At 39.2% G+C, this 11,769-nt stretch overlaps 1 protein-coding gene across 3 annotated transcripts in view; it reads right to left on the reverse strand.

Annotated features, from left to right (window-relative positions):
* The window catches only part of tmem94 (transmembrane protein 94), a 78,251-nt gene extending 71,030 nt beyond the window's left edge, over positions 1-7,221 (reverse strand). For all 3 annotated transcript variants that reach the window (XM_060940192.1, XM_060940191.1, XM_060940193.1), the window contains exons 1-2: positions 7,093-7,221; positions 2,044-2,306 (exon numbers count right to left, since the gene is read on the reverse strand). In XM_060940192.1, coding sequence (XP_060796175.1) covers positions 2,044-2,067 — 24 coding nt within the window. In that variant the 5' untranslated portion in view covers positions 2,068-2,306; positions 7,093-7,221. The remainder of the gene's footprint in view (positions 1-2,043; positions 2,307-7,092) is intronic.
* Between the last annotated feature and the right edge of the window lie 4,548 nt (positions 7,222-11,769).

Genomic DNA, 11,769 nt, shown 5'->3' on the forward strand with positions numbered 1-11,769 from the left:
GCCTTCTGTGTGTACAAATTAGTTTTATTAGTGTGCATAGTTTTATATAACTTAATTTTCTTATTGTGTGTGAACATTTTGAAAAGCATTTTTATATAATTTATATAACTTTTTATATTGTGTGTGAACATTTTAAAAAGCAGTCTTATCCAATAAAAAAAAGAAATTCAAGAAATGGTTCAGTTACTTGTTTATTTAAAAGAAAAGCTGTATATAAAAGTGAATGCAATGCAGTGGTTCATACAAAACAGTCTGTTGAAGGGTCTTCTGACCCTTTTCCCCTCTGCCTCCATTATAGTCAGGTAACTGTTGCTTTGTGTGGAAGGCTGTACTTTCTGTTCATCAAAGCAGGTGTAAATTGTCTGTCTGGCAGGTCAGTCAGGTTAATGTGTAAACAATTTCAATTTCTGTTGTTACGAATGATGCGCGCGAGAGTGCTGCTTGTTCTAGTCATGTGGTTGTGACGTCATCGTAAACAAATCCGTTCTACTCATCCAGACGACTTCGCAACGGCTCCGTTGCCAGATTTTTTCACTCTGGAACCCGTTCTCAAAAGATTTCGTTTTGGGGCACCCAAAACGCCGGTGCCGTGTGGACGCCAGGCCGAAACGATAAAAATTTTTTATCAGATTCACCTGAATCCGTTGCCGTGTGGACAGGGCCTCAGTCATCCTGTAGGTTGTTAGGGTCACTGGAGGCCAAGTATGAATGGTGTTAGCAGCCTAGAGAGTCGTTAGGGTGATCTTTGAGTTGTTGGCTCTCTCTGCCATCATGCGAATCATTAAAGTCAGCTGAGTCTTGGTGTGGATGTGTATTCAGTTTTCTGGGAAGTGTGCCAAGGACTGCATTGTATGTGGCTGATAAGTGGTGTTCTCAGACCACTTCCTCTGTTCAGTGATGGTCGTTTTGAAGAAGCCTTTTGGATGAGAGGCGAAACGTCTTCAAGAATTTCAAGCAAGTCCAGTTTCTTTAGCACCTACATTTTTTTGTTTTGCCTCGCACTATTGTCATCAACATAAATGTGTTGACAAGATACTATAAATAAGCTGCTGCAGTCAACTGAGCATGGATACATTGGAGAAAATGGTGTGTGTGTGTGTGTGTGTGTGTGTGTGTGTGTGTGTGTGTGTGTGTGTGTGTGTGTGAGAGAGAGAGAAACTTGGAAGACATGACTGACTGATTGTCATTCACCTGTACATTCAGAATGCACATTTGAACCAAATTTCATTCCACTGGCTTACATCAATATAACTGCCGCATACGATTATTGCACATAATTCAGTAACCAAAAATACCAAATTTACAAGTAAATACTAAAAAAATGTTTTTAAAAAGATCCTAGTCTTGTGAGATGGGATGTCATCTGGGATTTTGAATGTTGTAATACAATAATGCAGTTTAGAATCAGTGTCTTTGGGTTCCTAAAGAAGAGATACGCGAGTGAAAAATTAGATATTTTTATTAAGCTGATAATAAATTTTACTAGTGATATTTAATAGTTAATTGGCACATGCCTCAGTTTCCTCAGACATTATGGGTGTTGATAATAACTTAATAATAAGGAGACAGAAACTGACGAACTCCATAAACCTAAAAAGAGCAGTGCAGAAATCACCAATAAAGATGTTGTAACCTTTGAATGTGTGTGGGTGAGAATATTTCTTGGAAAGTTAGGTATAACCTCACCAACCCATCCATGCTGAACTCCCTTAAATATAATAAATAAACACAAGCTCCAGGAAAACTTGACTTCGCTCCTGGTCTTTTCAATAGCTAGAAACGCCCTTGTGCTTGATTGTTAACAATGTCTTGCAAAAAGTGGCACGTTGTTGGTTCTTCACCTTGTAATAAAAAGCCACGGGTGAGCCTTGTATGCCCAATCGAAGTGGCACTAGGAAAAGCTCATTAGACAAGCCCTGAACCTTGAGCTCAGCTCAACTGTGAGTTGCTTTGAATAAAAGTGAATAAATAAATAAACCTAAATGCAAATCCAAACCCATCATGTGGCCTCATCCCCAAAGTGAAGGCAGCTCAGGAACTCACCTGCATCTTATCATGCAGCTCCATGGTGACCCGTGCTCGCTCACCATGCTCCGTGAAGAGACGCGGCGCCGGTTGTCAGGGCAGAGTCCCGTCCCGCCGCAGGTAAACACGTCCACCGGCCCTCAAACACTAATCCTAACAGTTCTACCAATGTGAGAGGAGAAATAATCACCTTCCTCCGAGAGTCAGGGTGCATGCAGTGAGCTGCTGATTCCACTTCCTCTACAATGCTTTATAAAGAGCCAGGAGTGGATACAACTAACCTGTGGGGGGCAAAAAAAACAAAACAAAAACAACACAGAATGAAATCAGATTGTGCAATTAAATAAACATAGTCCAAGGAACCATCTCATCTCATCTCATTATCTCTAGCCGCTTTATCCTTCTACAGGGTCGCGGGCAAGCTGGAGCCTATCCCAGCTGACTACGGGCGAAAGGCGGGGTACACCCTGGACAAGTCGCCAGGTCATCACAGGGCTGACACATAGACACAGACAACCATTCACACTCACATTCACACCTACGGTCAATTTAGAGTCACCAGTTAACATTACCTGCATGTCTTTGGACTGTGGGGGAAACCGGAGCACCCGGAGGAAACCCACGCGGACACGGGGAGAACATGCAAACTCCACACAGAAAGGCCCTCGCCGGCCCCGGGGCTCAAACCCAGGACCTTCTTGCTGTGAGGCGACAGCGCTAACCACTACACCACCGTGCCACCCTCCAAGGAACCAAAACTAACTAATTTATAATCTTTAAAATGTTAAAGTTTAAAATGTTATGAAATGTGATGAAAGTCTGTGCAAGTCTTCAAGAAGCACATAATTCCACATCCACGTAAGAGTACGAATGGGATGCACAGATCCATCCCCCCCCCCCCTTTTAACACATTACCAGTATGAAAGGTTTGAATATTTGCCATAATGTGGCACAGACATCTTCAGGGAAGCCAAGACAATTCTCAGTAAACTTCTAGTGCCAAGTTATGCAAAATATCAGAGGCATGAAGGCGGCATGCATTACATTCAAACAAGTTGTGTCCTGTATTTCACGTGCCAGATCTGCACCATCAGTGATGGCTGTCCATAGTCGGTCTTCCTTAGACGCCATCCACTTAGACACCAGTTCCACTTAGACACCTGAAGTCGGTCTTCCTTAGACGCCATCTTGAGTGGACAGTCTGTAAAAGTCGAGTGCCGAGTGCAGAGCCCATGGTGCATTTCCAGCGGGATGGGCTCTGCACTTGGCACTCGACTTTTACGGACTGTCCACTCAAGATGGCGTCTGAGGAAGACCGACTTCAGGTAAGGTCGCTGGATTTTTATTTACTCTTATAACACACTATCCGTGCACATGCAGAGCCAGGGACAACTCGTTTTGTTTGTAGGAACCCTCTACTCACTTCCACAGAACTGTCATGTTGTTTTGAGCTTTGCAATGGTTTTAAAACTAGCGTTTTGTATCGGCAAAAAGACATGCCCCGGCCACTGCCGTGTTAGCGCTTTCCGGTTGAAATCACAAAAAACTAATTTTCTCAAAACACATCCGATTGACGTGATTGTGATAGCAACCCAACGTATGCACTCCCAATAATGCGAAAATAGACCTAAAAAGCATTTCACTCCAGAGTTTTCCTTTAAATGTTTCTATGTTTAAAAAAACACTATAAAGAGCAGTAAACTGTAATAAATAAAACAAAGTCAATATTTGGTGTGATGGCCCTTTGCTTAAAGAAAAATCAATCAATCTAAGGTACAATGAGTGCAGTTTTATAAGAAAATGAGCTGTAGGTTTTACTGAGCATCTAGAACCAGCCACAGTTTTTCTGGACACTTTGTCACACTTGCTTCTTAATTTTGCACCCAAACCCAGTAGCCTTCATTATGTTTTTTTGTTGTCTGAAAAGTGTCTCTTATGCCAGGATCACATGAGTTCAGGCCAATTTTGACATGACTTTATCATGGCTGACAAATTTCCAACATTTCCCGAACATGAACATTGGGAACAACGAACAGGCCTTGCAGTGTGACATAACTGAAGCACAGCAATACAGGTGTCCGAGACGCCCTATGACACCCAAACGAAAGGCCTAGCATGGAAGATTTTTTCTATTTTCTCTCTGACTTTGACAGCTCACAACTCCTCCAAGATGTGAACGTGTACAATGATTGGTTGGGGTCAAACCTGTAGCTTTGCCAGTCTCCTGATCAAGACAGAGCAAGAATTTATGGCACTATGATTGCCTAATCTGACATGGCGACCATCGCGAAAGACAAAAATACTGTGTTGCCTGATCCTGGCATGATGTAATATACATTACAAGTGTTTAGCAGACGCTCTTATCCAGAGCGACGTACAACATACCCAGAGCAGCCTGGGGAGCAGTTCGGGGTTAGATGCCTTGCTCAAGGGCACTTCAGCCATTCCTGCTGGTCCAGGGAATCAATCCAGCAATCTTTTGGTCCCAAAGCTGCTTCTCTAACCATTAGGCCATGGCTTCCCCATATATTATATTATACAGCGCCCTCCACAATTATTGGCACCCCTCATTAAGATATGTTCTTAGGCTTCTAATAAATTCATTTTTTTTAAATAATAATATAGGACAACAATGCAAAAAAAAAAAAAGAGAAAAATCCAACCTTTAATTCAAGTGCATTTATTCAGTGGGAAAAAAAATCCCACATTAAGAAATAATTATTTTACATGAAATCATGTGTGCCACAATTATTGGCACCCCTGATGTTAATATTTTGTACAACTCCCTTTTGCCAACAAGACAGCACTTAATCTTCTCCTATAACGTTTCACAAGATGGGAGAATACAGAGAGAGGGATATTCGACCATTCCTCTTTGCACAATCTGTCTAAATCGTCCAGAGTCCTGGGTCCTCTCCTATGCATTCTCCTCTTCAGCTCACCCCACAGGTTTTCAATTGGGTTGAGGTCTGGGGACTGAGATGGCCATGGGAGGAGCTTGATTTTGTGTCTGGTGAACAATTTTTGTGTAGATTTGGCCACATGTTTAGGGTCATTATCTTGCTGAAAGACCCAGTGATGACCCATCTTCAGCTTTCGGGCAGAGGCCACCAGATTTTGATTTAAAATGTCCTAGTATTTCAAAGAGTTCATGATGCCATACACCCTAACAAGGTTCCCGGGGCTTTTGGAAGAGAAACAGGCCCACAGCATCACCGATCCTCCCCCATACTTCACAGTGGGCATGAGGTGCTTTTCCGCATACTCATCTTTTGTGATGTATTAGAGTGTTTGTTGCCAAAAAGCTCTATCTTGGTCTCATCTGACCAAAGCACACAGTCCCAGTTGAAGTCCCAGTACCGCTTAGCGAACTCCAGACGTTTACGTTTATGCTTGTAAGTGAGAAAAGGCTTTTTCCGTGCATGCCTCCCAAACAGCTTGTTGGCATGTAGATAGCACCTGATGGTTGTTATGGAGACTTTGTGACCCCAAGATGCTACTCTTTGATGCAATTCTCTAACAGTGAGCTTTGGAGAACTTTTTACTTCTCTTACCATCCTCCTCACTGTGTGTGGTGGCAAAATAAACTTGCATCCTCGTCCAGGCTTGTTTGCCACTGTTCCAGTTGTTTTAAACTTCTTGATGATTCCTCTGACTGTAGATATGGGCAGGTGTAGACGAGCGGCTATTTCCTTGTAGCCATTGCCTGACTTATGAAGGTCGACACACATCTGGCTTACTTGAATGGTGTGTTCTCTTGTCTTTCCCATGTTGAAGAGTGGATAAGAGAAATAGGCCTCTGTGTCACATCATATTTATACCCCAGGGAAACAGGATGTGATGAATTACTAATTAAAGGTTCCTAGATACTCTGATCAACTTTATAAACTACAGTAGAAATGACAGAAATGCTTCAATTACGTTTATTTTCTAGGAATTCTTATGGGTGCCAATAATTGTGGAACAGGTGATTTTATGAAAAAATAATTTCTTAGTCAGGAATTTTTACTTTTTTTTTTAAATTCACTTGAGTTAAGGGTTACATTTTTATACAATTTTCAGTGTGAGATTATGCTTCTGCAATAAAAACTGAATTTATTTTAAGGCTTTTAACACATCTTAACCAGGGGTGCCAATAATTGTGGAGGGCGTTGTATTATATTTGGAAATTTAAAATGTTTAGTATACCTCAATAGTGCAGAATTCATAAAGTCGATCGAAGAAAATCTGCTTTAAAAAAGTTGATTGAGTGAGTGCCTCAGACATTTGCACAGTACTGTATGTACACTTTACAATCCTATTCAATTACATACCATGATATAGTACAGAGTCTTTCTCAGCGACAGCTTAGGTTCAGTGTTCAGAATGTAATCTATCAACAACATAAGTACAGCTTGGAAAGCTTGTGTTTCTTTTAAATACTTATAAACTATTATTGCACTACATTAAATTATAGTATTAGATCAAAAAATGATGAACACAGACAAGACCAAGAAGAGTTTACTGAGCTATGTGCAGCTGTGAGAGCATCACACACATTCTCTACTAACTTTCATGATTTGCTGCCTTTTCTAAATACCCAGCTACAAGTTACAACTTAAAAAACAAACAAACGAAAAACCCTGTATACATCTGGCCAGCTGTGGCACCTCTGAAATAACTATTTAACACATACGGAAACTGCCCAAGTATTTGATAGTAGCTGATTAGCTAGCTAGCTAACGCAATGTTCCAGTTACAGACGACTGTTTACTTACAAGAAACAAGTTAATATCTTAATCTTTTCAATTCGTCCAAATAAATGTTCAGAATATTTACTTCTTGCTGGTCACTCGGCTTCGTAGTATTATTACTAACCTGCGCCATATCCCAAATTAATCTCTGTTTGACATACAGTGCACATGATATACATTATTTCATGACCTATAAAGTGCCCCTAGGTTATAAACAAGGCGCCGTTTAGAAGTCTTCCCATCCCCAGAGAACAGCGACTTCCCAGCTCAACTGATGCTGCGTTGGCAATACAGAATGAGCAAAAAACCACTTGTCCTCATAGTGTTCACTTACAGAACAGAGTAGTTACATCATGAACAAATCGTAGCATCATCCATCAGTCTTCCAGCTGAACTAATACCGGATATCTGTCCCCAAAACCTCGTACTCCACTCCGTCCTGACGGCCATGTTACAAACTCCACAGAGCGCGACTGTTTTTCTTACGTAGGCAACAGAACAGGAACGTCATTGGCCAAGATCTGTGAAAAGGCGGGACTTTATTTCTGTTTCCTCGTCTGATTGGTGTGAAAGACGCAGGCGTACATTTAGTGACGTCATGTACAGTTGCGGCAAAAGTATGTTGAGTTGTCGAATCTGATTGGTCAGAAGGTGTTGCGTAATACCCGATAACAGCTCGGACAGTAGATCCGGCTGCAAGGCAAATCACAGTTTCGTATTAATGCGCTCATTCCATGTTATTGTTTCTCTAGTAACAGTTTACACAGTGGCTGCTAGGGTTATGACTGTGAAAGTGTTTTCAAAATTTCTACTTTCCTGATGTTGCATTTGGTGAACTTTTACTTACTTTTTTGAAGTTATTTTTATTGGGTCATGCAAAAACCTCCCGCACCCAACATCACCTCACTTTTGATAAATACATGTATATTAAATAAATAAATCATGATTATAAAATAAATTAATTGAAAGATGTGTAAAGTACTTTTATATAACCATAAATTGCTTAACAATTGTTGTAATAATAATTATAATTGTTAATACAAATTTAATAATAAAAATTATTATTACAACAATTGTTAAGCAATGTATTGTTATATAAAAGTACTTTACACGTCTTTCAATTAATTTATTTTATAATCATGATTTATTTATTTAATATAAATTAATACAATAAATTGCTTAACAATTGTTGTAATAATAATTATAATTGTTAATTAATACAAATTTAATATTACAACAATTGTTAAGCAATTTATTGTTATATAAAAAGTACTTTACACATCTTTCAATGAATTTATTTTATAATCATGATTTATTTATTTAATATACATGTATTTATCAAAAGTGAGGTGATGTTGGGTGCGGGAGGTTTTTGCATGACCCAATAAAAATAACTTCAAAAAAGTAAGTAAAAGTTCACCAAATGCAACATCAGGAAAGTAGAAATTTTGAAAACACTTTCACAGTCATAACCTTAGTGGCTGCGTTTGAAACAAGCCGAGTTTGTTTGTTTGTATAGCGCAGGGGTTTTCAAAGTGTGGGAGAGTCAGCCCCCCCTCAGAGAGCAAATAAACAACAGCCCCCCCCTACAATTTTTGTTGTTGCTATACTTAATGTTCCATTCGTATTTAAAAAAATGGTTGTTGTACACATTTATTTTTTTCTTTTACACATTTTAAACATCTGTGTTTTTTGAAAACATCTTTTTTTACACATTTAAAACATATGAGCTTTATTAAAACATCTTTTTTTTTACACATTTTAAACATCTGTGCTTTTTAAAACATCTTTTTTGTACACATTTTAAACATCTGTGCTTTTTTAAGACATTTTTTACACATTTTAAACATCTGTGCTTTTTAAAAACATATTTTTACACATTTTAAACATCTGTGCTTTTTTAAAACATCTTTTTTGCACACATTTTAAACATCTGTGCTTTTTTAAAACTTTTTTGCACACATTTTAAACATCTGTGGTTTTTTAAAAACATCTTTTTTTTACACATTTTAAACATCTGTGCTTTTTAAAACATTTTTTTTACACATTTTAAACATCTGTGCTTTTTTAAAACATCTTTTTTTACACATTTTAAACATCTGTGCTTTTTGAAAACATCTTTTTTTACACATTTTAAACATCTGTGCTTTTTAAGACTTTTTTTTTTTACACATTTTAAACATCTGTGCTTTTTAAAAAATTTTTTTTTACACATTTTAAACATCTGTGCTTTTTTTAAAAACATCTTGTTTTACACATTTTAAACATCTCATAGCATCGTTAGCTAGCACCTCTTGGCAGACAACACACTGTGGCAGTGGAGCATCTTCAGATCCAGTCCATGAAAATCCAAACTTTAAATAATCATGGTCATCCTTCTTTTTTTGCTTGGCCCAGACTCTGTCTCCTCACTCACTGTAGCTTTAGGTACTAAAAATTGATCCATTTTGTCTCTGGCAAAGGCTAGCTGAAGTTCGCTAAATGTCCGTAATAGTAACTTATTGTGGTTTATTTTTCCTCACGTCGCACCCCCCCTGAAGAACTCTGGCGCCCCCTAGGGGAGGCACGCCCCATACTTTGAAAAGCCCTGGTATAGCGCTTTTAACTATAGACATTGTCCCAAAGCAGCTTTACAGAATCTGAATGACCCAAGACATGAGCCAATTTTATCCCTAATCTATCTCCAATGAGCGAGACGGTGGCAAGGAAAAACTTCCTCAGATGACACGAGGAAGAAACCTCGAGAGGAACCAGACCCAAAAGGGAACCCATCCTCACCTGGACAACAACAGACAACATGACTATAACATTAACAGTTTTAACATGAAGTCAGTTTCGTTGATGTTATAACTCTTCATTAAAGCCAGTATCTCACTGGGCTGCGACAGCTTGCGACAAATTGCGAACGTCATTCGCGAGAGAGTTTCAAAAGTGTCTTGAAACGTTCACGGGGCTTCTCAATTTCCTCGCATTAGTCGCAAAGTGTCGCTCCTTCGTCACTGAAATTTTGAACATGTTCAAAAAATTCGTGCGACAAAATTTCTCTCAAAATAGCCGCAAATGCGTCGCTGGTGTTGCAAAGCCGTCGCGAACCCTTCTCAAGTCAGTTTCCGTGAGGCTTCCTCTACTTCCCTGCCTGCTGAGGGAAAGCCGGGCTGCGACAGCCTGCGACTAGTTGGAGACACAATGTAAAATATGCGGATATCAATTCAGTGTGATTCCAAGTGAAAATTGTCGCTAATTCGCATATTTTATCGCAATTGTTGTGTCTCCAACTAGTCGCGGGCTGTCGCAGCCTAGTGAGATACTACCCAAATGGAAACTTGAGTGCAAAACTTTTCATGACAACTGCAGTCCTAAAGATAGCAAGCCAACGGTAGTCCTCAGCCACAAAAGCATTACTGTAAGTGTCCAAGTGTCTTCCAAGTGTAACGATTTGATTCAGTTCACAATATTGGGTTCACGATTCAATTTTCCCACGATATTTTTGAAAAAAAATAAATTAAGAACATTTTATGACAAAAAATGCAACATTTATTTTCTTATTCTTATTCATCAACTGAAATATTCCTTTTGTTACATTAATAATAATTTAAAAAACTTCTGTTTCATTTTCTTAATAACCAACAATAATTATTTACCCACATTTGTAAAGGTTGGAGTAAAATATAATAGCCTATTAACTAAAATATTAATAGGCTTTGTTAATAACAAATAGGCCTTTTCTTAATAAACATTTATGAACACTCAATACCGCCAATGTTTTTCTGTTTTCTTTAGCTTTAGGCAGCCTGTAAAAAGAGACCTCTAATTTCTTGTTAAATCTTATTTGTAGGTGGTGTAGTGGTTAACACTGTTGCCTCACAGCAAGGAAGTTCTGGTTCAAGCCCAGCGGATGATGAGGGCCTGTCTGCGTGGGTTTCCTCCAGGTGCTCTGGTTTCCCCCAAAGATATGCAGGTTAGGCTAATTGGTGGCTCTAAAATTGAGTGTGAATTTTTGTTTGTCTCTATGTGTCAGCCCTGTGAAGACCTGGCAACTTGTCCAGGGTGTACCCCGACCCTCGCCCATAGTCAGCTGGGATAGGCTCCAGCAACCCTGCACAGGATAAGTGGTTACGGATAATGGATGGAATCTATTTCTATAGTCAATTGCAGAACAGCTGTTTCCCATTTTATATCTGTTTTTGTGTGTGTTTTCCATGGCATTCATGCTGTGCTACTTCTCTCTACAGTGAAGTCACATGTATGCACCTTATGCTGTCTAAACGATGCAATTACAGCTAGGAAAAGCTAAGAGATTATGTAGGCTGATAATAATCACGATTAATTTTTTAGTTCATCAATTCAAATCATCATAAATTTGTATCGCAATTCAGCATTGCACAATATATTCTTACATGCCTATTTGAAATAGAAGATTGCTGCCTTGTTGCCTCACTGCTATAATTGACAGGTGTCTTATAAAGCAGGATTTTCAGTTGAAGGCATCTTCTAAGGACTTTCATTTTGAATGACCTTTCAAGGTAGCATTTAAAAGCTCCTGAAGCTACTGAAGTAAAAACTGCTGAAAAAGTTAATACTGGCTAAAACAGAAAGGTGTCAGCTCTTCTGTGGGATTGGACCATCTGGGCTAGCCTTCATGCCCCATGCGAATCGATGACCCTTCGACACCCATGACCCTGTCGCCAGTTCACTGGTTGTCCTTCCTTGGGCCATTTTTGGTAGGTACTAACCACTGCATACCATGAACACCCCACAAGATGTGCCATTTTGGAGATGCTCAGACCCAGTCATCAAGCCATCACTATTTGGCCCTTGTCAAAGTTGCTCAGATCCTTATGCTTGCCCATTTTTCCTGCTTCCAGAACACCAACTTCAAGAACTGACTATTCTCTTGCTGCCTGATATATCCCATCCTTTGATAGCTGCCTTTGTAATGAGATAATCAATGGTATTCACCTTTCAGTGGTCATAATGTTGTGGCTGATCGGTGTATATTTGTACATGAAAT

This window comes from Neoarius graeffei, chromosome 14 (assembly GCF_027579695.1).
Source record: "Neoarius graeffei isolate fNeoGra1 chromosome 14, fNeoGra1.pri, whole genome shotgun sequence".
Lineage (NCBI taxonomy): Eukaryota > Metazoa > Chordata > Actinopteri > Siluriformes > Ariidae > Neoarius > Neoarius graeffei.